The sequence below is a fragment of the Schistocerca serialis genome, chromosome 4 (genome assembly GCF_023864345.2).
Source record: "Schistocerca serialis cubense isolate TAMUIC-IGC-003099 chromosome 4, iqSchSeri2.2, whole genome shotgun sequence".
NCBI classification, from domain to species: Eukaryota; Metazoa; Arthropoda; class Insecta; order Orthoptera; family Acrididae; genus Schistocerca; species Schistocerca serialis.
The window spans coordinates 89,681,532-89,708,026 of record NC_064641.1 but is presented as its reverse complement, the minus strand read 5'-3'; the positions used below and the strand labels follow the sequence as shown (position 1 = coordinate 89,708,026).

General features: G+C 42.3%; 1 protein-coding gene across 2 annotated transcripts in view; it reads right to left on the bottom strand.

The window, feature by feature from the left end:
* LOC126473888 (spidroin-2-like) overlaps positions 1–26,495 on the bottom strand; it is a 47,212-nt gene that overhangs the window by 6,658 nt on the left and 14,059 nt on the right. Inside the window, exon 1 of one of the 2 annotated variants that reach the window (XM_050101226.1) lies at positions 2,504–2,550. The exons of the other annotated variant lie outside the window; for it this stretch is intronic. Coding sequence (XP_049957183.1) covers positions 2,504–2,515 — 12 coding nt within the window. The 5' untranslated portion in view covers positions 2,516–2,550. Of the gene's footprint in view, positions 1–2,503; positions 2,551–26,495 lie in introns of those variants that run through there. 2 annotated transcript variants of the gene reach the window in all.

Here is a 26,495-nt window from a genome sequence, read left to right as displayed (position 1 = left end):
ATTTTTGGTAATCATTAAATCCTTACCTTGGAGTTTAGAATTTTCTTAGAGTAAACAACTGAAACCAAGTCACTCATTGCATCCTCATCGACTCCGTCTATTTCATGTGAGTGAAATTAATTCAGATGATGAACAGTGAATTTCAATGAAAAGAGAATCCGCAGATCTCAGAATATTCAGCACATATGTACGAGTAACTGTAGTATTGTATGTGAAACTTTCAAGAAGTGTTTGACTCAGTATGACAGCAACGCTTTTTTGAAGAAACATTATACTGGGCTGAGGATTTGTTGATAGAGAGGACGGAGAGACGTTGACATGTGTGGAAGTAGCTTAAGTTTTTTTCTAGTAAAGTGTGTTGGGACGCTTGCTTTTCATGTTTTGCGTATGTTACTGACATGACAGACTAATTTTATAGAAACCTCAAGGCTTTGAAGATTGTGCAGTTATCTACAATGAAGCACAATGTGAAAAAAGATGCAGAAAATATCCAGTCAGAACCTAGTAAGTTTATAAAGTGCTACTACTGGTCACTTGCTTTAAATGTTCATAAATATGAAACTGTGCACAACTCAAAAAGCAAAAAGTGTCTAATCACTGCAGTATTAATAAATCACACTTGGAATCAATCAACTCTTACAAATATGTAAGTGTAACATAATGTGGGCCAATGAAATGGATTGGTCTACAAAGGCGATAGCTTCAAAAATTTTCTTGTGACCCATTTACAAAACTGGTCATATGTGTGGGCCCCTTACCAGGTAGGATTTTTAGGTTAATTGAACAGATACACAGAAGGACAGCATTGATGGGTGCAGAGGAGACGTTCATATAAATGCTAAGAGACTTGGCATGGCAGACATTTCAAGATATTCGTCAATTGTCTCATGACATAATTTCAAACATTAGTATTAAGTGACAAATCTAAGAATATGTTGCACTCCCTTACGTATCATTCCCCTATGGCTCGTGAAGATACGATTAGACTAGCTGTAGCGCGCAAAGAGGCATCTTGGCACTCATTCTTCCCGAGCTTGATACGCGAATGAAGCCATGCACTTCACAGTGATTTACGTGTGTAGATGAACGTTTGTAAATGTTGCTTGAAGCGAGCGCACGTATGAGTGGCGAAATGAAATGGGAGACCGTTCAAATACAATGAACATTCGATATTTGAAATCGTGTAGCCGAATCGTATTTTTTACGAGAAGTACTTCAATACACACAGATTAAAATAAAGAGTTTGTAGGTACTGGAAGCACTCCTTACGGTCTGTTTACGATATTTATGTACGATATTCACTTCTCTAGGAGTTCTAGTGCAACACAGAATACAGAAGAGCGTCAGTGATGTTCGGAAAGTTGGAGAAATGTACTGAAAGATGTGAAGTGTTGGAGGTTGGTTCCGAGACATTCCTGACTGACCTAGCCAGAAAGAACATATTGGCAAAGAGAATAAATAGACCAGATCGTGTCGTGGTTTCAGTCTTTGTGGCAGTTTCATGACAAAACCGTCTTCCCCCGGTAGCAGAGTGGTTGCCGGCACGGTAGCACAGCGTGTTCGGTCAGAGGGCTGCATGCTCTCTGTAATAAAAAAACTGAGTCAAAGAATCAACGATCCACTTGAACGGATGTCTTGTGACGTCCTCCCAGACCAAACGCTACGAGCAATATTGAACAAAATGAATAAAAGAAAAGTGGTCAGTGGGGCAGACTGTCAATCCTAAGGGCCCGGGTTCAATGCCCGGTTGGTTCGGAGATTTTTCTCCGCCCAGGGACTGGGTGTTGTGTTGTCCTAATCATCATCATTTAATCCGCATCGACGCGCAAGTCGCCGAAGTGGCGTCAAATAGAAAGACTTGCCCCCGGCGAAAGGTCTACCTGACGGGAAGCTCTAGTCACACGACATTTTTTTTTATGACAAAACCTGCTTGTTTAACAGTGCTCGAACTGTGGGAGGAGACAACTTACAGCAACGCTTGCGAAATCATTAACAAAACCGAATGTAGGAAGAAATACCAAAATTGAAATAGAAGCTGTTGATGTCTCGGGGTAGACTGCTTGATCAGTATCGTTCTCAGATGTGTAAAAAATAATTGGAAACAACTCGAAAGGAAAGAATAAGAATGGGCAATTTTCCAAAAGATCAAGAAGAAAAAATGATTTAAGATGGTCAAATGATTCTAACTAGGCCAAAGTAGATGTTCTCCAAGCAAAGACTATGAATCCGTGCTGCGGTAACTACGGGTGGAAATTAACTCGGACGTATCAAGCGGGAATCTGCATGAAAGTAAACTATGGACAGTAAGCAAATCAGAGAAAAAGTTACTGCAGTATTTTCAAACTCGACTGTTTAGAAGAATTGTGCACTACAAAATTAAGTGCATGAAGTACGACTTTAGGAGGTATCGGAGTAGACGGTGAAAGGAGAGTAAAGGTAAGTTCTACTAGAACGAGAAGAAGGCGTGCCTCGTGCAACGACGTGGTGCTGCTGCGCTACTCACCAGGAACTGCATGGTTGGCTGGTGGATGGCTGTACGACCAGAGGCGACTCGGAGCGACTGTGCCCTGAGCGCCGGCCGGCGGCTCTTTTATAGCGAGGCCCGGCCAGGCCAGGGTTCATCGCGAGAAAGTCTCCTCCCAGCTGAGTCCGTCCCTCCACAGAGGGCGTGAGGAGCAGGCGGTCTGGGCGTGGGCCGTGGCCACCAGCCTTGACATTTCGACCGCGGGAACTGTCCCTCGCGCTTCACTATTACGGGAAGTACCCACTAACACACACTACATATCACTTTTTGCTAGGGTCATTACTCCGACAACTCTAGTAGCTCCAGTTTTGAGCCGCAGCGGTGCGCTAATTACCCGATACCGCTCGTTACACAGAAGCGGAAACACATCACGATGACTACATACCTCGCTGACGAACATACGAGCCGAGCAGTTTATCCCGTTATGCCGATGTCGTCATAACCTGCACTTACACTCCTCGAAACAAGGTTCGTGAGAAAATTACTTGCAGCACAACGCCTGAGTAACTGTGCCCTCGATGATCGAGAATCGCGACTTGAACCTACTGGCCAGTATAAACACGTAGTTGTAATGGTTCTTTATTTACGTGACCATTACGGCACTCCAACCCCAGTTCTCGATACCAGTAACATCGTACTACTTTTCTGCGAAGTAACAGACATATTTTTGTGACAATATTCACATTTGGTTTTATTAATGTATAGGTACTCCGATGTATCGATATATTACAGTGATATGGTTCTTGTGTGTATTCATTTCTGTGAGACTGTTCAAATGGTTCAAACGGCTCTGAGCACTATGGGACTCAACAGCTGAGGTCATCAGTCCCCTAGAACTTAGAACTACTTAAACCTAACTAACCTAAGGGCATCACACACATCCATGCCCGAGGCCGGATTCGAACCTGCGACCGTATCGGTCGTGCGGTTCCAGCGCCTAGAACCGCTCGGCCACTCCGGCCGGCTGTGAGACTGTCATAATCTTTGATTTACTTGTAACCGTTTTGGCGTGAATGCGCACATGTCAGTCTTTGTTTCACTTTGCAGAAGATAAGTTGTTATTTCGCTTTGTAAAAGAACAGTCAAGTCTTGTGTTTGGTTGAAGTGGAAATTAAATATATGAAGATTGATACAAAACTTTTTTCTTGATCATGTGACAATTAAGAAGAAGTATATGTGAATTAACAAGAAGTTTAATAGAAATGTGGATCGTGAACACCAAGTCAAATATTATATCTGCCATACCTTTGTTCTGATCTGGGATTGTTTGATTATTAAGAATTTCCTGAAAAACGCATTTGTTAGGTCTTCAAATATTGCTGAAATACAGACTTGAACCTTCTAGCAGTCAAAGTGGAATCACCCTAGAATCAACAAGATGAGCCATAACAACTTCGACGAAATCTACGTTCGAATCCATTCAAGATAAGTGCCAAAATTAATGACTTTTTTACAGAGACTTCATTATTTCCATTCGGACGATACCATCCACAGTCAATAACTTTGTTGTTGCCCGACAAAGCGAACATATGTGGCGTGAGCAACATTATTAATATGATTTCTAACCTACTTTGCAATTGATGGTATTGTTAGATAGTGATTCGTTAGACTTTAACCCAGGAAATGTTAGTAAGCGCTAAGGCGATCTTTAGGAGACGTACAGAATGACAATAAATGCAGGCATCACAGAACATGTGACTGAAATTGAGAATACGTAGTTAATTTTATGGCTGTGGAACATGCGGTTTGAATGAGAAGGGAATTCAAGAGTTGAGGGTTACTCAGTGACCGACGGAGAATTCTATCTTGCAAATTACTGGGAGAACAAAATTATGCCTATGGCGAAAAAGTGGATGTGACATGTAGCCCGATGAATGGTTGGATCAAAATGGATTCCGAGATGTACGATAATGTTGAAACAATGACGTAGTGGGAAACTGGTACATTTCATTACAAAACATGTAGCAATAACACGGTGACATAGAGCTCTTGTGTAACGCTTGTGAAGGTCTACCGAAAACATTTAACCAACAGTGGGTATCAACTGAGTGATGACGCCAACGACGATTATTATTATTATTATTTTCTTCTTCACTTTCTCAGACGTTAGGTCCGGTTAAAAATGGAGTGACGCGGACCTTGATCAAGCGTCACTTCCTTTTAACTGTACGGTATGTGTTATACTGCATTTAGGAACTTTCGGGTAATTGAACATGTATCAATAATTACGGATTTCTGTAGCTGTATATATATGTTAGGATGTAGCTGTATTGCATTGATGTACTGGTGGATATTGCGTGGTATGACTCCTGTAGTTGAAAGTATAATTGGTATAATGTCAACTTTATCCTGATGCCACATGTCCTTGACTTCCTCAGCCAGTTGGATGTATTTTTCAATTTTTTCTCCTGTTTTCTTCTGTATATTTGCTGTATTGGGAATGGATATTTCAATCAGTTGGGTTAATTTCTTCTTTTTATTGGTGAGTATGATGTCAGGTTTGTTATGTGGCGTTGTTTTATCTGTTATAATGGTTCTGTTCCAGTATAATTTGTATTCATCATTCTCCAGTACATTTTGTGGTGTATACTTGTATGTAGGAACGTGTTGTTTTAAAAGTTTATGTTGTAAGGCAAGCTGTTGATGTATTATTTTTGCGACATTGTCATGTCTTCTGGGGTATTCTGTATTATTATTATTATTATTATTATTACTACTATTATTATTGGCGAATTCTCCCAACAAATGGAAGGCGTTAAGCAAATAACACAATTAACTTTTCTTTAGGTTCTTTTTCTTGCTCCAATAGGCTTTAAATCCTTCTAAGAAGGCCTGCTTACGTTGTCCCGAACACCATGGTCCGTAATGTTTCTTTTTTTACGTTGCTCTTGTTTAAGTTCCCATTTGTCTACTTTGTGTGTGAAATTTTATTTTTCTAAAACGTCCATTGTCTTATGTTTGCGTTTTGATGTCCTGTCGAATTTCGTTCAGCCAAGGTGATGAGTTCTTAACTGATGTTACATAGTTTCTTATCCTTTGTGTCAATCGCCTTTTTAATAACCTGTTGAGATGACCAAAGAATTTCATTCGCCTTCTCTTAATGTCGGCTTCTATATTTAAAAACTTTTCTGTTGTTTTGAGTGATTGTTGCCGGTAACCATCTTGCGTATGCCTCACTTATCAAATTTTCGCAGTGGTCTTTCTGTCTTCTTTTTTGATTTCTATAAGTTCGTTTTGTTTGTTAAAACGTCAGTGTTTCGATTGCGTGGAGGACTCTCTGTTTTATGAGTGTGTTGTATTGCCAAAGTTTTGTCTGTCTTGACGTGTATTCTTGTTGTGGAGCTTATGCACCAACCCTAACAGTTTTTTGACTTTTTGAAGACTTTGCTGTGAGATTTTTTCGAGGCCTGCCAATTCGATAATTTCTGCGAGGTATTTAAAATAGTGGTTCCTGTCGATTTTACCTCACTTTGTTTTTGTACTTACGATTTATCTTTGAACATGAGCGTTCAGTTTCCTTGAAGAAGATTTATAAAGTCATTTTTCTGCACATTCTTTAATATCTCGAGCTGTGTAAGTTTCGTCACGTCCACAAGCACGAGATGTGGTATGTAGAGGTCTTCTATTGGGGGGGTGGGGGGGGGGGTGGAGGGGGTAGGGGGCGGGGAACCCAATAGGATTGCCTTCCATGATGATGTCGACGACTTGTGTGCTGCTTAAAACTTAAGTAATGGTGCATTTTTATGCGTGTGTTCATTGTGGTCTCTGGCACTCGTCAAAATAGGAGTATCGCCTAAGCTTGTCATTCGGTGAAGCAGGTGGCAAAAAACAACCAACCTGTTTGCTCCATTTGACTAAGCAAGAGGAAGTGTGTAACATGCATACGTTCACTGAAACGATAAACACACTTTACAAAATGCAGTGGATATACTCTCATGACTAAAAACATTGTGGCTAGTGCCCACTGCTAAACTGAAAGCCAGCTGATAAGTAGCAGCTACATGAATACATAAGGAAAGTATATAAGGGGAGCAGAGGTGAATGGGGAATTTTTCTAAAGACGACGACACAGGCCGCAAGTGTGGAGGTCCTCTGACACAATCGACTTTGAGAAAGAGCAGTTTGTTACAGTCCTGGGCCAGGGAACGAATGTCTCGGGAACGGAGAAGATGTTCGGTTGCTCGCATGCCACTGTCGTGAGTATCTGTGGAAAGTGGTTGAAGAACGTTGAAATCACGGCTGGGCGGCAAAGCTTTTGGACGTCCCCGTTTCATCACAGAACATGGAGGCAGGAGGCTTGCCCGCTATGTGAAACAGAATAGGCAGCGGTTTGTGGGAAACATGACGGCAGAGTACAACGCTGGGGCAAGCACAAGTGTTTCGGAGCAGACTCTTCAGCACAGAGCTCACAATTCAGCGCATCCCCATTGATGTATGAGTACAAAATAAGTGATCAGTCTTTGGAAGCGGTAACATCAGTCAAGTATCTGAGTGTGACTATTCGAAATGATCTCAAATGGAATGGTCTGATAACACAAGTGACGGGTAAGGCGAACTCTAGATTGCGGTTTATTGGTAGATTCCTGAAGCGATGTAGTCCTTCAACAAAGTAAATAGCCTACAATACGTTAGTACGTCCAGTTTTAGAGTATTGTTCGTCTGCATGGGACCCTTAGCAGTTGGGTCTGATTCAAGAGATAGACGACGCGCTAAATGGAGGGGGCTGCTCACTAAATTCCGAAATCCAATCTTCACTGAGGATGTAGAGCATATATTATTACCACCAACTTTCAGATCGCGTGATCATCATTCAAAGATAAGGGAAATACGAGCTCGTACTGAGGCGTTCAGACAGTCGTTTTTCGTTCGCGCAATCCGCGAGTGGAACAGAGGGGGCGAAATATGACTTTGGCACGAACTGTGCCCTCCGCCACGCACCGCTTGGTGGCTAGCGGAGTATATATGTAGATGTAGATGCAGTAGACGATCCCTATAAGTTCCCATGTCGACCTAACAAAATAGTCAACTACAATATCACAAAGACTGGTCGGTGAATCAACGGAAGCGTGTGGCTTGGTCGGATTAATCACGGTTCTTGCTACATCAGGTCTGTGGTCGCTTTGGGATACGTTGTTGTCCAGGGGAACGGATGCTCGAAACATAGAGCGCTTCCCGCGGCAGACGCAAGCCGTAGAGGGCAATAGTATGCTACTGGAAACATTCGTAACAGCTTACATTGGACCTATGGCAGTAACTGAAAAAATGGTTCAAATGGCTCTGAGCACTATGGGACTTAACATCTGAGGTCATCAGTCCCCTATAACGTAGAACTACTTAAGCTTAACTAACCTAAGGACATCACACACATCCATGCCCAAGGCAGGATTCGAACCTGCGACCATAGCGGTAGTACCTGAAGTCTGCCTGACAGTTGTGGACTACATGAACGTTCTTTCGGACTACCTGCATCCCTTAATGCTTTAAGTCTTCCATGGCGACGATTGCATCTTCCTGTGGGACAACTGTCCGTGTCGCAAGGCAACCATCTTGCTACAGTGCTTTGAGGAGTACGATGTTGACGTCCCTTTGATCTCTTGTCCACCAAAGGTAGGGGAACTGCATGACACGTGCGTACACATTTTGTGCCACACATCTCCAGAAGCATACCAAGCACTTGTCGAATTCATGTCACGCAGTAGTACTGCTATATTGTGTTCCAAAGGTGGACTTAGAGGCTGTTGACAAGATGGTCAAAATGTATTGACACATGAGTGTACGTATCTAGGCAACATTACGCAGTTAAGCTACATGAAGATGTGATTGTTCTTAAACGTGTTCCTCAGTCTTGAATGGAAACGAGCGTAAAAGCTCGGTATCAAGGCCGTGAAGACGGCTGTTTTGTAATCTTTGTGAGTTTTGCTGTAGAATGGACGTTCTGGATTCAGAATATCTCGAAACCATGGAAATCATAAATCATTGAAATGAGTGTGTGGAGGACAACTTTTAGAGCTGAAAAACATTATAAACTTGAACAGCGTTTAAACATATTTAAATTTTTTGTTACTTAAAATGTCATCAAACCAGCTTTATCTGCTGTGTTGAAGTAAAGCTGAAGCTAGGATAATTGCAGTTGTAACCCACTACGACTGAACTACCGCTTACAGGTAAATATTAACGCAGTTCCCAGACTGAAATTTTTCACTCTGCAGCGGCTTGTGCGCTGATATGAAACTTCCTGGCAGATTAAAACTGTGTGCCGGACCGAAATTCGAACTCGGGACCTTCGTCTATCCCAGGCAAGGGTTCCACCAACTGAGCCACGAGTCGTCCTGAGAGCCTTATTTCCGCCAGTACGTCGTCTTCTACCTTTCAAACTTCACAGAAGCTCTCCTGCGCAGGAGAACTTTGGTCCTTATGTAATGAACGTGGGTGTTCTTGGCGTAATGGATTTATGACTCCCCATTCGTCTTGTCTCTGATCTGCTTATACTCGTATTCCACGCTATGCGCCCACACCATGGCCAGGCAGCATCCAATCCAGCAGTGGACAGTGATTCTGTTTAAGTTCATTACTGTACACTGTACCCAGTTAGAAATCCACAATGCTCTGAATAAGTAATCTCAGATGAAGTATTTAAGATATGCATTCCTATATTTATTGAACGAAAATAATTAAGAGCTACATAGAATGTGAACCGTATACAGAGGTCAAGCGTTTTCCCATTCAAGAGGCTTCTATCACAGAGTCAAATGGCTGGTTTGGTTGGTAATATCACTGTACATGTAGTAAGAAGATTTTTAGGTGCTTATCAAGATTGCTCTTATCTCAGTAGAAACTATTAAATTTCAACATCTGTATTTGTTGAATTATTGATGGTACTATCATGACCTGTTAACGTGATCGTTTGGAGACTCGCTAGCTGTAGCTTACATATGTTGAACTGCACCTCCTCTAACACGCATCGGCTGTTCACAGACGACCCCCCCCCCCCCTAACTAACAGTGTCACCACCCCTACCGTACCATATGTGCAGGTACGGGAAAAATAATTTTTTTATGTACTCCGCACCTTCTTCTTGGCAGTGTACCAGCTGCAGGTGATTACCAGCAGCTGCAGCTGCTCACTGATTATACAATAACTAGCTGATTCACAAGACTTCAAACATGTTACTTCTGATTTTCTATGTACGCGACTGCATAATTATTTAGGATATTATTACAAAAACACTTCATGTAAGGTCTGCTAAGAGATGAGTGACTGAACAATAAAGTTTATTGCAGCCGAAAATTCACACGAAATATTTTAGTGTGTTATCGAAGAAAATATTTGACTGCAGTAAACCGTATTATTAATATAAACGTGCTCTCTGCTACTCTCCTTTGGCAACATGGCAAGCATGAACAGTAAACTGACGTCTAAGTTAGCGCTTAAGCCGGGCCCTATTTCACATGTTTCCGCTCTTTCAAAAACCTATATTCACTCTCCTAAACGCATGTTACGAAACTTTTGGGTTGTGCTCACCGTATAGACGGGCCTCTGACACCTCTTCCGCTCAATACAAATTTCGTTTTATACTGTCTGGTGTCCTTCAGGACTCCTGCATTCCTCTTTGCATTCGTACTTCAGCTGCCAGCCTTTCTGTAGATTACGTATTGCTATGGTCCTCGTACAGCGTGGATGGGACACATTAAATTTGCTGCCTTCCCAGTTCACATTTGCTTAGAGGGAAGCTTCCCCGCTTGAGTGGGCATCTGGTAACTAAACGCAGAGATTGAACACCACAATCACAGTGCTTAATACAGGTGCCAGCTCATTTCTGTCTTTTCCTCAGTTCTCTAGTAGGACTGAGCTATTCCCTTGAGAAATATTATTCTAGTTATCACGGTTTTCATTCTCTTTCACTGATGACTTACTTCAGAGCACCTACGTATTTCGATTTCACTGTCATATGTCCAAAGGCAGGAACGGTGTGGGAAACGACGACATGTCCATATACACTGAAGAGCCAGATGAGCTGGTACACCAGCCTAATATCGTGTAGGGGGGCCCGCGAGCACGCAGAATTGCCGCAACACGATGTATCATGGACTCGACTAATGTCTGAAGTCGTGTTGGAGTGAACTGACACCATGAATCCTGCAGAGCTCACAATAAATTCGTAAGAGTACGACGGGGTGGAGATGTCTTCTGAACAGCACGTTGCAAGGCGTCCCAGATATACTCAATAATGTTCATGTCTGAGGAGTTTAGTGGCCAGCAGAAGTGTTTAAGCTCAGAATGTTCCTGTAGCTACTCTGTAGCAATTATAGATTTTTGGAGTGTCGCATTGTCCTGCTGGAATTGCCCAAGTCTGTCGGAATGCACAATGGACATGGATGGATGCAGGTGATCAGACAGGATGCTCACCTACGTGCCACCTGTTATAAGAGTCGTATCTACACGTATCAGGGGACCCACACCATTCCAACTGCACAGGTCCCACACCATTACAGAGCTTCCCCAGCTTTAAAAGTCCCCTGTTGACGGGCTGGTGCCACAGATTGGTGAGGTTGTCTCCATACCTGTACACGTCCACCCGCTCAATACAATTTGAAACGACACTCGTTCGACGAGGCAGCACGTTTCCAGTTATCAACAGTACAATGTCGGTGTTGACGTGCTCAGACTAGGCGTAAAGCTTTGTGTCGTACATTAATCAAGGTTACACGAATGGGCCGTCGGCCCCTTAAACCCATACTGATGATTTTTCGTTGAATGGTTCGCCCCCTGACACTTGTTGATGGCCCAGTACTGAAATCTGCAGCAATTTGCAGAGGCGTTGCACTTCTGTCACTTTGAATGATTCTCTTCAGTCGTCGTTGGTCCCGTTCTTGCAGGATCTTTTTCCAGCCGCAGTGATGTCGGAGATTTGATGTTTTACCGGAAAATCTCCACTTCATCGCTACCGTGGAGATGCTGTGTTCCATTGCTAGTGCGGCAACTATAACATTACATTCAAACTCACTTAAAACTTGATAACCTGGCATTGTAGCAACGGTGATCGATCTAACAACTGCACCAGATACTTGTTGTCTTATATTGGATTTGTTGACCGCAGAACCATATTCTGCCTGTTTACATATCTCTGTATCTGAATATGCATGCCTATACTAATTTCTTTGGCGCTTCAGTGTAAATGTTAGAGGCAGGTATCATTACTTGTTAAAGAGGGCAGTCAAGATATGACTTTTGTTCTACCTCTATCATTTCATTTTTGATATATTTAATAACTACATTCTCCATAAATAGTATTTTAATAGCTTTATGGTTAATTTTATTTAGCTATGTTACTACCGATATCAGCGTCATATCAATCCATGCCAAGAACATTTTAAAATATATTTAAACCAAACCAGCATTTTTGTAGGGATTCCTTACCCAATTTTTACGCAGAGTGTAATAAATTAAATTTTCCGTCAGCCGGCAGCCGCTAGGTGTATGAAATATATCTATAAAAATGAACCCATGTGCGAGGCTTATGAAAGAACAGCCACATATGAGGAGCGGAAAGAGTAGGTGCAGTCTCACAATAGGTACAAGACGTTGGAATCGTTTCTGACAATATGAGCGATGCCCTAGAGATAGTGCAAGTACCTCAGACGTTTTGATGTATGAAATATGTCTTTCTTGAGATAACATGCACAACTTCAACATAATCTTCTATATATCTCGTTTCCAACAACGTTTTCATTGAAGCAAATCCTTAAAATCAGTTAAATCGAGCACCTACACCACAGACAAAACAACGCCACAAAATTTATAAATGTTTACAAGTAGGCTTGTTTACATAGAAGAGAGCACATAAAATAAACTACTGTAGCATTCGAGACAATTTAAAAAAATCTAAAAGTTATGACCGTGAATTCCTTCATAAGGATATCATGATTACGGATCATCAGGTGCATATTTTGTTGTGGCGATATGAACATAGTGGAGGCTTCATACTGCAACACATAAATAGTATCGCCACATTTTCTGGACATGGATCTGATCTTTTGATGTTAATGAATATTTGCCGACTATTACAATGGCACTTATCTTTTTATGTTGATGGGAATGCAATCTGATTACGCTGGTACAGAAATTTTAACTGTATTGACTACGTGACAAGTACTGACGTCCATCACTTGTTTGATTTGGTTGAATGCTGCTCGTTACTGTAATCAGTAATTGTTTTAATGCAGTATGTAATGTACCTGGACACTGCTCCTCTTTTTTTTCGTTATGTATTGGAAAAAGCGATACAAATCAGATCATAGCACAATCCACCAAGATCGAAATTGTTACTGCATTTACTATAATTTGGCCGTTACAGCCAAAATAATCATACATTTTATAAACAGAAGTAAAGCGCGATGTAGATGTAAGATTAATTACTATACGAGGGTTGATTGAAAAGTAATGCCTCCCCCTTCGTAACTCTTCAACAATTAGCAGCATTGGTACGCGGCTGGTACTGGCTTGTTCCGTAGCCTCTTCTCTACAGCTCCAGTTGGCGGAAAGCTTTACCACTCAACAGTTGTGTTGTTACAGTGTAAAGTATGGAACATCTACATCTACATCTACATCTACATTGATACTCCGCAAGCCACCCAACGGTGTGTGGCGGAGGGCACTTTACGTGCCACTGTCATTACCTCCCTTTCCTGTTCCAGTCGCGTATGGTTCGCGGGAAGAACGACTGTCTGAAAGCCTCCGTGCGCGCTCTAATCTCTCTAATTTTACATTCGTGATCTCCTCGGGAGGTATAAGTAGGGGGAAGCAATATATTCGATACCTCATCCAGAAACGCACCCTCTCGAAACCTGGCGAGCAAGCTACACCGCGATGCAGAGCGCCTCTCTTGCAGAGTCTGCCACTTGAGTTTATTGAACATCTCCGTAACGCTATCAAGGTTACCAAATAACCCGGTGACATAACGCGCCGCTCTTCTTTGGATCTTCTCTATCTCCTCCGTCAACCCGACCTGGTACGGATCCCACACTGATGAGCAATACTCAAGTATAGGTCGAACGAGTGTGCAGACGGTCGGTCAGCGCGATTTAAGGAACGTGCAGTCATTGAATTCTTGACAGCAGAAGGTGTCACCCCAAAGGAGATTCATCAGAGAATGAAGGCAGTTTATGGTGATTGTGTTGATGTGAGTACTGTGCGTCGTTGGGCGAGTAGGTTTAAAGATGTTGAGACGGAGACATCTGATCTGCGTGACAAACGAAGAGTTGGACGGCCTGTGACAGCAACCACCGAGTTTCACAAGCAAAACGTTGACAGATTGATTCAGGAGTATCGTCGTATCACTCAGAGAGTAACTGCATGCACAATCGGCATTTGACAAGAATGTGAGGGTCACATTATTGGTTTAATTGGCTACCGGAAGATCTGTGCACCTCGGATACTGACTCCTGAAATGAAATTGCACAGATCTGAAATTTTCCAGGAACTCTTCTCGCGTTACGAGATTGAAAGTGACGCCTTTCTCCATTCAGTTGTGATAGGAGACGAAACGTGGGTACACCATTACGACCCGGACGTCAGTCTATCGAATATCGACACAAAGACTCGCCCCGGAGAAAGAAATTGAAGACGCAGCTCTCAGCTGGAAAAATCATGGCCACAGTGTTGTGAGACGCAGATAGTGTTATCCATGTTGATTTCCTTGGTTGTGGAAAAACAATAAATTCAGAGCGTTACATCACAACGATGCGAACTCAGAGACGACGGCTAGCAACGGTCCGAATGGAGAAGGGAAATGTTTTCCTGCAGCATGAGACTGCCAAACCACACGCTTCAAGTGTCACCACAGCAGAACGTCAGACACTGAATCTCACCACCGTACGAATGTTCCATACAGTCCAGATTTAGCACTGTCTGGCTTCCATCTGTTTCCGATAATCAAAGACGATCTGCGGGGACATCATTATGCTTCTGTTGAAGACGTTGAGAGAACTGAGAGACAGTGGTTGTGGAAACAGAGTGTCGACTTCTTCCCTGACGGCTTCAGAAAACTTGTTCAACGTTGGCAGAAATGTATCCAATCGCCTGGAGATTACGTGGAAGAGTGAATATTGGTAATTAAAGATCACATTCTAGGGATTATTTCTGCGTTTGATTTATTAAAATATTCCCATCCAAGCCCAATTAACGAAGGTGGAGGCATTACTTTTCATTCAACCGTCGTATAAGGAACACAATGAATTTTATACTTTCGACGTGTTTCAGTTATATTCATATTTGAAATCATAAACATTTAAAGTTCGAATTTTGATCATAATTATTGTTTCTATACTTATTGCAAAGATTATTAGATATATGGTTTTCTCTGTGAAATATTAATGAAAGGCAATTCCTTGGTTATATCCATTCTATCGATTGTATTCACTTATCTTTGTACTAAAACTGTTAGATTTCTGATCTTGTAGTGTGTGTAAGCTTTTGGTATGAGTCAGTTTTAGCTGAGTTGTACTCATGGTTGTAATCCACAGTACTATTAGTAAATTGAATGGACTGTGTTACATTGAAAGGACATTATGACAATAAAAATGTTCTGAAAAGAATATACAATCCTGCAAACGATTTACTATTCTCTTAATGTATGCAGATAGAAGACCGGGAGACCTCTTCGTAGCTACTGCATGAAGAACTCATCTGCTGCGACTACTGTGCCGCGAATAAGAATGAGAAGGATCTACAACGAGCATTACGAAAGAACTAATTTGACAACATTTTTATAAAATTTCGGAAGATAACTAACTTTCTCACTCGTTCTCAGGTTCAGGCTTCATGTAGCTGAACATTATCTGACTCCAATGAAAATGCATTTAATCCATAGTTTGGAATAATAGTCATCAATAATAATTATCGATCTTTACTTTTAATATTTTAATGAGACAGAGGAGTCAGAAGTATCAGTCTACCCCCTACATATGTCAGTGTTTCAAATAGTGTTCAGGATCTATCGCATTCACCTTGTATAATTAAACGTTCAGGACGACAAATAAATATTATCGCCGCAGTGTATTCTCTCTTGACTAGTAATTCCGATGATGGCCTTTGCACAAATGCATGAATTGTGTAATGAGGTTCTTTAAATTACGTTCAACACTGGACGCTGTCTATAGATACTAAAGTGATCACTAACCCCACTAAGGCGTTTCTAATTTTCACTGTGAAATTTATGAATATGTCGTCAGTAAAATAAAACAAAAATTACACTTTAAGTATTAATGGATGCAGCTAATATATAGCTCATAAATACCGATTCGTTTTTCATAGATATTTCGATCTTAAGGTTCATCTTAAACTGTGTCTGTGCTCCTGTAGAGTTGTCTGATAGACAAGGAACTTCAATGTTTCAACGATTTTTTATAGTGTTACTGGAAATGATGCGGGAAGTCACGTCATGCAGCCTAATGCAATGACAGGCTGCATGGCAAAGCGCTGAGTCGCTTGCATATTGAATAGGTGTGACTTTTGGTCTGGTGAACTGCACCGGTACATCCTGGGTGAGATCTCCCAAGCGCTTTATGCACACAGTCTACTTGGCTGGTCGTCTGTGTCCACTACAGAGGAAAAACATTCAAACAGTCAAAAATACAGCAGAATGAATAAATACTTGAGTATTCAAAGGTATGTAGTTGTATTACACTGTATCTATGTGTTACTGTTGTAACCTTCAATCTGAAGACTTGTTTGATGCAGCAAACTGATATTTACTGGCGTCTCTTCTATCTGTTTTCCCATACTTCTGTAAAGAATTTATGTTAGTGTTTTGCAACCATGACATACTAAACTGATAATGCGGTAATATTTCCAACTGTCAACAACTGCTTTCTTTTGAATTGAAATTAATAGATTGTGCTTGAAGTGTGAGTGTATTTCGCCCTTCTCATACATCTTCCACACCAGATGGAAGAGTTTCGACATGGCTGGTTCTCCCAAAGCTATCATTAGTTCTGACGGACTGTCGCTTACGCCCAAGGCCTTGTTTCTACTTAGGTCTTTCATTGCTCTATCAAATTCTTTTCGTAGTATCATATCTCCAGTCTCATCTTAACCGATCTCCTCTTACATTTTTGTAATACTGCCTTCAGGTTCATCACTGTATTATATACTCCCAACTTTTCAGCTTTCCCTTCTTTCCTTAGGACTGGTTTTCCATCTGAGGTCTTGGTATTCATACAGCTGCTTTTCTTTTCTCCAAAAGCCTGTTCAGTTTTCCTGAAGACGTTATTTATGTTTCCCCCACTGAAATATGCTTCTACCTGTATCTATATACATATCTGCAGATACAACTCCATTATACTGTATAAGCCACCTTCTTGCTGATAATCAAAAATTTTGTAAGGTGTCAAACAAATAACACACCTTACATTGAACACCTAAAAAGATTCCGGTTAACTCAGTGTAACATGTTGTTGTTGTTGTTGTTGTCTTCAGTCCTGAGTCTGGTATGATGCAGCTCTCCGTGCTACTCTATCCTGTGCAAGCTTCTTCATCTCCCAGTACTTACTGCAACCTACATCCTTCTGAATCTGCTTAGTGTATTCATCTCTTGGTCTCCCTCTACGATTTTTACCCTCCACGCTGCCCTCCAATGCTAAATTTGAGATCCCTTCATGCCTCAGAACGTGTCCTACCAACCGGTCCCTTCTTCTTGTCAAGTTGTGCCACAAACTCCTCTTCCCCCCCAATTCTATTCAATACCTCCTCATTATTTATGTGATCTACCCATCTAATCTTCAGCATTCTTCTCTAGCACCACATTTCGAAAGCTTCTATTCTCTTCTTGTCCAAACTATTTATCGTCCACGTTTCACTTCCATACATGCCTGCACTCCATACAAATACTTTCAGAAACGACTTCCTGATACTTATATTTATACTCGATTGAAACGTCCCCTTAGAAATATTATACAGGACTGTGCTTAAACTCACACACAATATTTTTAGCGCAACGCAATCTGACTTTCAAAAATCCCTACAAAAGAATGGCCCTGACTAACATTAACCTATACCTTTCACAAATCACTTACCTCATAAAAATCTTCGTTACTCGAACTACTGCAATACAGCGAGCGCCACTACTGCCAGCTAAATAAAAGATTCAAACTACAGAAGGCACTAACTACTGATAGGCATAGTTAGCAAATGAAAGATTTTAATAGAGAACAAACAATGTATTTACCTTAATAATGTTGAAAAATCATAATATACATAGCAGTTCATGACATCCAGTCTTACAAATTTCAAAACTCCACCATTTCTCTCCCCACATCCACCACCGCTGGCGGCTCACCTCCAACTGCGCAACACTACGCGCTGTTAACATCCAGCGCCCAACACTTCAGTAGCAGACAACAATGCAAACTAGCCACAGACTGCACACAGCGCAGCCAGTGATTTTCATAGAGAGCGCTACGTGGCATTACCAATAAAAAAACCTAAACAGCCTACTTAAACAATGTTAACAAATTTCTCTTCTTCAGAAACGCTTTCCTTGCCATTGCCAGTCTACATTTTATATCCTCTCTACTTCGACCATCATCAGTTGTTTTGCTCCCCAAATAGCAAAACTCCTTTACTACTTTAAGTGTCTCATTTCCTAATCTAATTCCCTCAGCATCACCCGACTTAATTCGACTAAATTCCATTATCGTCGTTTTGCTTTTGTTGATGTTCATCTTATATCCTACTTTCAAGACACTGTCCATTCCGTTCAACTGCCCTTCCAAGTCCTTTGCTGTCTCTGACAGAATTACAATGTCATCGGCGAACCTCAACGTTTTTATTTCTTCTCCATGGACTTTAATACCTTCTCCGAATTTTTTTTTGTTTCCTTTACTGCTTGCTTAATATACAGATTGAATAACATCGGGGACAGGCTACAACCCTGTCCCACTCCCTTCCCAACCGCTGCTTCCCTTTCATGCACCGCGACTCTTATAACTGCCCTCTGGTTTCTGTACAAATTGTAAATAGCCTTTCGCTCCCTGTATTTTACCCCTGCCGCCTTTAGAATTTGAAAGAGAGTATTCCAGTCAACATTGTCAAAAGCTTTCTCTAAGTCTACAAATGCTAGAAATGTAGGTTTGCCTTTTCTTAATCTATTTTCTATGATAAGTCGTAGGGTCAGTATTGCCTCACGTGTTCCAACATTTCTGCGGAATCCAAACTGATCTTCGCCGAGATCGGCTTCTACCAGTTTTTCCATTCGTCTGTAAGGAATTCACGTTAGTATTTTGCAGCTATGACTTATTAAACTAACAGTTCGGTAATTTTCACATCTGTCAACACCTGCTTTCTTTGGGATTGGAATTATTATATTCTTCTTGAAGTCTGAGGCTATTTCGCCTGTCTCATACATCTTGCTCACCAGGACAGGCTCTCCCAAGGCCGTCAGTAATTCCAATGGAATGTTGTCTACTCCCGGGGCCTTGTTTCGACTCAGGTCTTTCAGTGCTCTGTCAAACTCTTCACGCAGCATCTTATCTCTCATGTCATCTTCATCTACATGCTCTTCCATTTCCATAATATTACCCTCAAGTACATCGCCCTTGTATAGACCCTCTATATACTCCTTCCACCTTTCTGATTTCCCTTCCTTGCTCTTGATATTCATACAAGTGGCTCTCTTTTCTCCAAAAGTCTCTTTAATTTTCCGGTAGGCAGTATCTATCTTACCCCTAGTGAGATAAGCCTCTACATCCTTACATTTGTCCTCTAGCCATCCCTGCTTAGCCAATTTGCACTTCCTGTCGATCTCATTTTTGAGGCGTTTGTATTCCCTTTCGCCTGTTTCATTTACTGCGTTTTTATATTTTCTCGGTTCATCAATTAAATTCAATATTTCTTCTGTTACCCAAGGATTTCTACTAGCCCTCGTCTTTTTACCTACTTGATCCTCTGCTGCCTTCACTACTTCATCCCTCAGAGCTACCTACTCTTCTTCTACTGTATTTCTTTCCCTCATTCCTGTCAATTGTTCCCCTATGCTCTCCCTGAAACTCTTTACAACCTCTGGTTTAGTCAGTTTATCCAGGTCCCATCTCCTTAAATTCCCACCTTTTTGCAGTTTCTTCAGTTTTAATCTGCAGTTCATAACCAATAGATTGTGGTCAGAGTCCACATCTGCCCCTGGAAATGTCTTACAATTTAAAACCTGGTTCCTAAATCTCTGTCTTACCATAATATAATCTATCTGATACCTTCCAGTATCTCCAGGATTCTTCCATGTATACAACCTTCTTTTATGATTCTTGAAACAAGTGTTAGCTATGATTAAGTTATGCTCTGTGCAAAATTCTACCAGGCGGCTTCCTCTTTCATTTCTCTCCCCCAATCCATATTCACCCACTATGTTTCCTTCTCTCCCTTTTCCTACTCTCGAATTCCAGTCAACCATGACTATTAAATTTTCGTCTTCCTTCAGTGCTTGAATAATTTCTTTTATCTCATCATACATTTCATCAATTTCATCATGTGCAGAGCTAGTTGGCATATAATCTTTTACTACTGTAGTAGGCATCGGCTTCGTGTCTATCTTGACCACAATCATGCGTTCACTATGCTGTTGGTAGTACCTTACCAGCACTCCTATTTTTTTTATTCATTATTAAACCTACTCCTGCATTACCCCTATTTGATTTTGTATTTATAACCCTGTATTCACCTGACGAAAGGACTTGTTCCTCCTGCCAGCGAACTTCACTAATTCCCACTATATCTAACTTCAACTTATCCATTTCCCTTTTTAAATTTTCTAACCTACCTGTCCGATTAAGGGATCTGACATTCCACGCTCCGATCCGTAGAACGCCAGTTTTCTTTCCCCTGATAACTACGTCCTCTTGAGTAGTCCCCGGCTGGAGATCCGAATGGGTTACTATTTTACCTCTGGACATACAGTAAAGCTGACATACGATATATTTATGTGAAAATGTCCGAATTTTATTGACAGGCAAAGCAAATAGACAGTGCAACATTTCGGGAATATAAACCACTAACACTCTCACTAGTAATTGCACGCAAGTAATTTCCCAGACCCGAGCTACAAGGCGCAGTTCTGAGGGAAGAGAATTTTATGATGGCATCCCGTGTAGAACAAAAACATTCACAGCGTGTCACCTATGGACAGAATGAGACGCCGGAGCCACTGTGTAAGCCGCCAGTAATAGCAGTCTTTGTCCATGCTTTTAACGACGACCCTTCGGAATGCCTTTCTACAGGAACATGGCGGGAGATGCCAGATAAACATCCAGCAAACCCAAACTCAAAACACTGGTGACTCACTGTAGCCACCTGTGTTAAAACTCACATGATAGAAAAAGCTGTTTATCTCGGTATTCGTAACAGAAGTTAAACTGTGCCCTACGAAAGAAATAATGCCTGTGATAGGCTACAAAAACTCTAGTGGGTGGAGTTATAACAAGTACAAACGCTGTGATTGGTCAGAAAGAAAATGCGTGGTCACCAGCTTTAATATATGCAAATTGCAGACAGAGTAATTCACTGCTACTCTTGCAGAAAATCATTGAGTGTTTGAGCAAGGCAACTCGCGCCGCACTGAGACGATTGCTAGAATCATTATCTGATCATCTGTTCACAGGCTCGTCTTAACTCGTAAAGAGTTAAACTGCAAAGTCACCTAGTACAGAGAATCGCACCGAGCACTGACAGCGCTTGTAAGCGATTTGAGGGCAACGACTATGCGCTATTCCAGCCAAATAGCGTGTACCACGCGAGTTAACTTAGCTATGGAGTAACAAGCAGTCTCAACTTCATCGAAGACGTAGGAAAAATATCCAGCTGGTGTTTAACAGTCTAGAAAAAAATAGAATGGATTCTCAGGTTCACATCTCGCGCCGGCAGCAGCCACTCCCGCCACCGACGGAAGGTAAACACGCGAGCTTGCACTACACCACAAAACGATACTCAATTGACACTCAGAACTGTGGTCGTCTATGTCTCTCTTTGTACTTTTGTACATTCTGCCATGACCTTTGGTTGAACATATTCACGATTGTTGGGCTTAACTGAAGCAGAAACGCGAGATATCCGATTTAACGAACAGAATTGTTCAGCCGCTGTAGAGTGCTTTATACTCTTAAGTTATGGAATTGTTTAGGCTATGTACCTCTTTTTGATTGCTCTTTACCGACCCCCATTAAATTTTTGGTATTTTCATTGTGCATTTTAGCGTAACTGATATTTATGCCCCAGTTGTATTTTATTTGTTTGAATTTTAATCACCCCCAGACATGGTCATAAACCAAGTTAACATTAAAGAACCTTACAATAGTTTCGAATTTCGCTTCACAGTTGTGGACACCCAGTATCAATATTTTACCGCCCTGTATGTAATTTTGCTAACATTGCTTTTTCATGAAGTCATAATTAGAGTGAAGATAAACCTTAATAATGAAAATCTAAGATTTCATTTTTGCTAACGTATAGTTATGCCTGAACCCGTACACTAATCTCTGTTAGCGATAATGTTTCCTTTACAGGGAATGTAGTGAAACCAATATTGAGATTGTTGTCTGATTACATCACTGCTGCACTCTTCTGAACTCTGCATGCATGAAATGTGTCTCCCTACCTTTCAGGTCAGAGGTTCAACACCAAATTCCTAAAACACTCATACAGCATCTGAGCATAACTATGTTAGGAAGATAGATGAGAACCAGTCTCACACATGTTAGAATTTTTAAACCAGTATGGGAAAGCAGCCACAATACGCTGTCTCATAAAGTGAGAACAGTACTTGGCAATGTCCTTATTGATGAACGCAGGAAGCCATTGGATACATTTAGTACCAAATACAAGCGTAAAAGGCCTACACCTATCTCTCTTGAGATTGTCTACGTTCAGCTGTAGCTCAAGAGATAATGCTTTATTATTATTACTGGAAATAACACTGTATTGTGCGAAACAACCTTACTCATTTGTTGGCTACTTCACAGCTTTTGTGCTAATATGACTGCTTATTTACTCAAGAAAGCTCTCAGTCCCTTAAACCTGAGATGAGTGGGTGGGAATTCAATCGGACACCTTGTCAGTAACCCATTCTCCACAGAACTAGTACACTGCCAGAAGAAAAAAAAATGGATATCTCGAAGGAAGATGTTGATTTTGATCTGGTGACAGAATATGCCACCTGCATGATGCTAGATGTACCGATATGGGTTTGAGCGTCATCCAGCAGCAGATGAAGTGGTGACATAGCTACCAGAGAGCCATTTGTGTCGGTGGAGGATGAAATGGAGCAACATGGTCGCCAGCAATTAAAGTTCTCTTTGCATGCAAATCACTGTCGTTCATGCATGCAATGTAAATCCGTTGAGTGCTGTCCCAGAAAATACTTTCTTCCAAGACACATTGGTCCCACCGTATGCCTTACAGACTGATGTGCAATAAGCTGCAACTCTCTTTAATCTTTGGTGTTTGCAGAGAGAACACACCACGATACAATACATGCACAATATTGTTCGACAACGGTCGCAGGTTCGAATCCTGCCTGGGTCATGGATGTGTGTGATGTCCTTAGGTTAGTTAAGTTTCAGTTGTTCTATGTCTAGGGGACTAATGGCCTCAGATGTTAAGTTCCATAGTGCTTAGAGCCATTTGCACCATTTTAGCCATTCGACAAATATCAAGAGTGTCTGTTTTCGCAATTAAGAACCGACGCATTTAATTCTATATCTCGTTTTACCTTGCGTCATTTTCGAAGTACTTAGCTGTCTCAGTTTAAAAAAAGCCCCCTGTAAGCTTATTCTACAATATTTTTGAAAAATCTGGAAACTGCACTCGGAAGTTCTCATTTTTCCTGACGGTATAGATATTAGTTTCTTCATTAGAAGTGGGGGCTCACACTCCTAGCTTCACTGTCTATGGAACTGTTGACAGAGAACCAAGTAGGGCATTCTCCCAGTCATTAACGTCAGCTTGAAAAACAGGAACCACTACTTCAAGCACCTTCTAGACGATATGAGACTAAGGACACAAACTCTACCACGTTTACCTGCGAAATACACTACTGGCCTTTAAAATTGCTACACCACGAAGATGACGTGCTACATACGGGAAATTTAACCGACAGAAAAAAGATGTTGTGATATGCAAATGATTAGCTTTTCAGAGCATTCACACAAGGTTGGCGCCGGTGGAGACACCTACAACGTGCTGACATGAGGCACGTTTCCAACCGATTTCTCGTAAACAAACAGCAGTTGACCGCCGTTGGCTGGTGAAACGTTGCTGTGATGCCTCGTGTAAGGAGGAGAAATGCGCACCATCCCGTTTCCGACTTTGATAAAGGTCGGATTGTGGCCTATCGCGATTGCGGTTTATCGTATCGCGACACTGCTGCTCGCGTTGGTCGAGATCCAAAGACTGTTAGCAGAATATGGAATCGGTGGGTTCTGGAGGGTAATACGGAACGCCGTGCTGGATCCCAACGGCCTCGTATCACTAACAGTCGAGATGACAGGCATCTTATCCGCATGGCTGTAACGCATCGTGCAGCCACGTCTCGATCACTGAGTCAACAGATGGGGCCGATTGCAAGACAGCAACAATCTGCACGAACAGTTCGACGACGTTTGCAGCAGCAGGGACTGTCAGCTCGGAGACCATGGCTGCGGTTACCCTTGACGCTGCAGCACAGACAGGTGCGCCTGCGATGGTGTACTCAACGACGAAACTGGGTACACGAATGGCAAAACGTAATTTTTTCGGATGAATCCAGGTTCTGTTTACAGCATAATGATGGTCGCATCCGTGTTTTGCGTCATCGCGGTGAACGCACATTTGAAGCGTGTATTCGTCGTCGCCATACTGGTGTATCACCCGGCGTGATGGTATAGGATACCATTGGTTACACGTCTCGGTCACCTCTTGTTCGCACTGACGGCACTTTGATCAGTGGACGTTACATTTCAGATGTGCTACGACCCGTGGCTCTACCCTTCATTCGATCCCTGCGAAACCCTACATTTCAGCAGGATAATGCACGACCGCATGTTGCAGGTCCTGTACGGGCCTTTCTGGATACAGTAAATGTTCGACTGCTACCCTGGCCAGCACATTCTCCAGTTCTCTCACCAATTGAAAACGTCTGGTCAATGGTGGCCGACCAACTGGCTCGTCACAATACGTCAGTCACTACTCTTGATGAACTATGGTATCGTATTGAAGCTGCATGGACAGCTGTACCTCTACACGCCATCCAAGATCTGTTTGACTCAATGCCCAGGCGTATCAAGACCGTTATTACGGGCAGATATGGTTGTTCTGGGTACTGATTTCTCAGGATCTATGCCCCCAAACTGCGTGAAAATGTCATCACATGTCAGTTTTAGTATAATATATTAGTCCTATGAGTACCCGTTTGTCATTTGTATTTCTTCGTGGTGTAGCAATTTTAATGGCCAGTAGTGTAAGTCTAGCACTGCCAACGAAGATTTGGTGTCATCTGGTTAGCAGTCACAACTACAAGTGAGCTGGCATACCTAGATCAGGTACACTTAAAAAAGGACGCACAATACTGTTAGTTTGCAAGACTACATTTATTTATAAATAACTTTGTACAAATATGTAAGAGGTGTGTTTCACACATAGATATACGCGTCCGTCGGTCAGTCTCGGAGGGTGATCAGTGCTCGGGGTCATCCCAAGTGGTGTCCGGCCTTGAGCGCCAGGATGCTGGGGGCGGCCAGACCGGCTCCTGCGTAGCCCAGGCCGGCGGGACCGTAGGCGCCAGCTCCGGCGTAGCCAGCAGAAGCAGCAGCAGCGGCTGCGGCGGCGGCGGCCGCGGCACCGGCGCCCGCGTAGCCGGCGTAGGCGGGGGCGGCGCCAGCGTAGCCAGCGTAGCCCGCGTAGGCGGGGGCGGCGCCGTTGATGGCAGCATCGCGGGCGCGCGTCGCGGCGACGGCTGCCAGGTGCGCCTTGCGAGCGGTGGCCACCTCCGGCGTGTCGAGGGGCACGCCGCCCGGACCGATGACGATGTTGGCGGGCGCGAAGGGTCCAGGGCCAGCGTAGCCCGCGTAGCCGGCGTAGGCGGCGGGTCCCGCGTAGCCCGCGCCCAGCAGGCCGGGGGCGGCGCCGCCCAGGAAGCCCGGCTTAGCCACGGCGGCGGCCAGCAGGCAGCTCAGCACCGTCTGCTAGGAAAAGTTCCGCAGTGTGAGCCATGTCGCTGCAGTCTCAGCTTTGTAAAGTTTAGCCACTGTTGAAGTTAAATCTTCACGACACTAACAAATACAGTGAGTTGTGAAGGAAGTGTCTGGTCAGCAGCACAAGGTCGACGATATAAAGCTAGTTTGCATTAAAATACATCTGTTTCTGATAAATCAGATATATGTACAGTATGTACAATCATTTTCTGATCACTGCCGGTGAATTAAACAAAAATATAGTTTCTACAGAAAATCTTATAACTCTCTTGGCAAATGCCTTTCCGAGATTGATGTCTGAAATACTACTCTGTGATACAGACAACAGGGAGATTGAATCGGTAATTAAATCACTGAAATCTAAGGACTCTCATGAATGTGATGGAGTGCCTAGCAGAATACTAAAGTACTGTGCTGCACATTTTAGCCCTTTATTTAGCCATATTTGTGATTTTTCTTTTAGGAATGGTCAGTTTCCTGAACGACTGAAGTATCAGTAGTAAAGCCACTGTATAGAAAGGAAGAAAGGGATCATGTAGACAATTTTAGACCTGTTTCTATGCCATCAGTTTTCGCAAAAGTTACTGAAAAGGCTATATATGTAAGGGTAATTGATCATTTTACATTAGACGATTTGCTATCAAATGTACAGTTCGGCTTTAGAAGTCGTTTAACAACTGAAAATGCTATATTCTGTTTTCTCTGTGATGTACTGGATGTGTTAAACAAAAGGTTTCGAACTCCTGGCATATTTTTTTATTTAA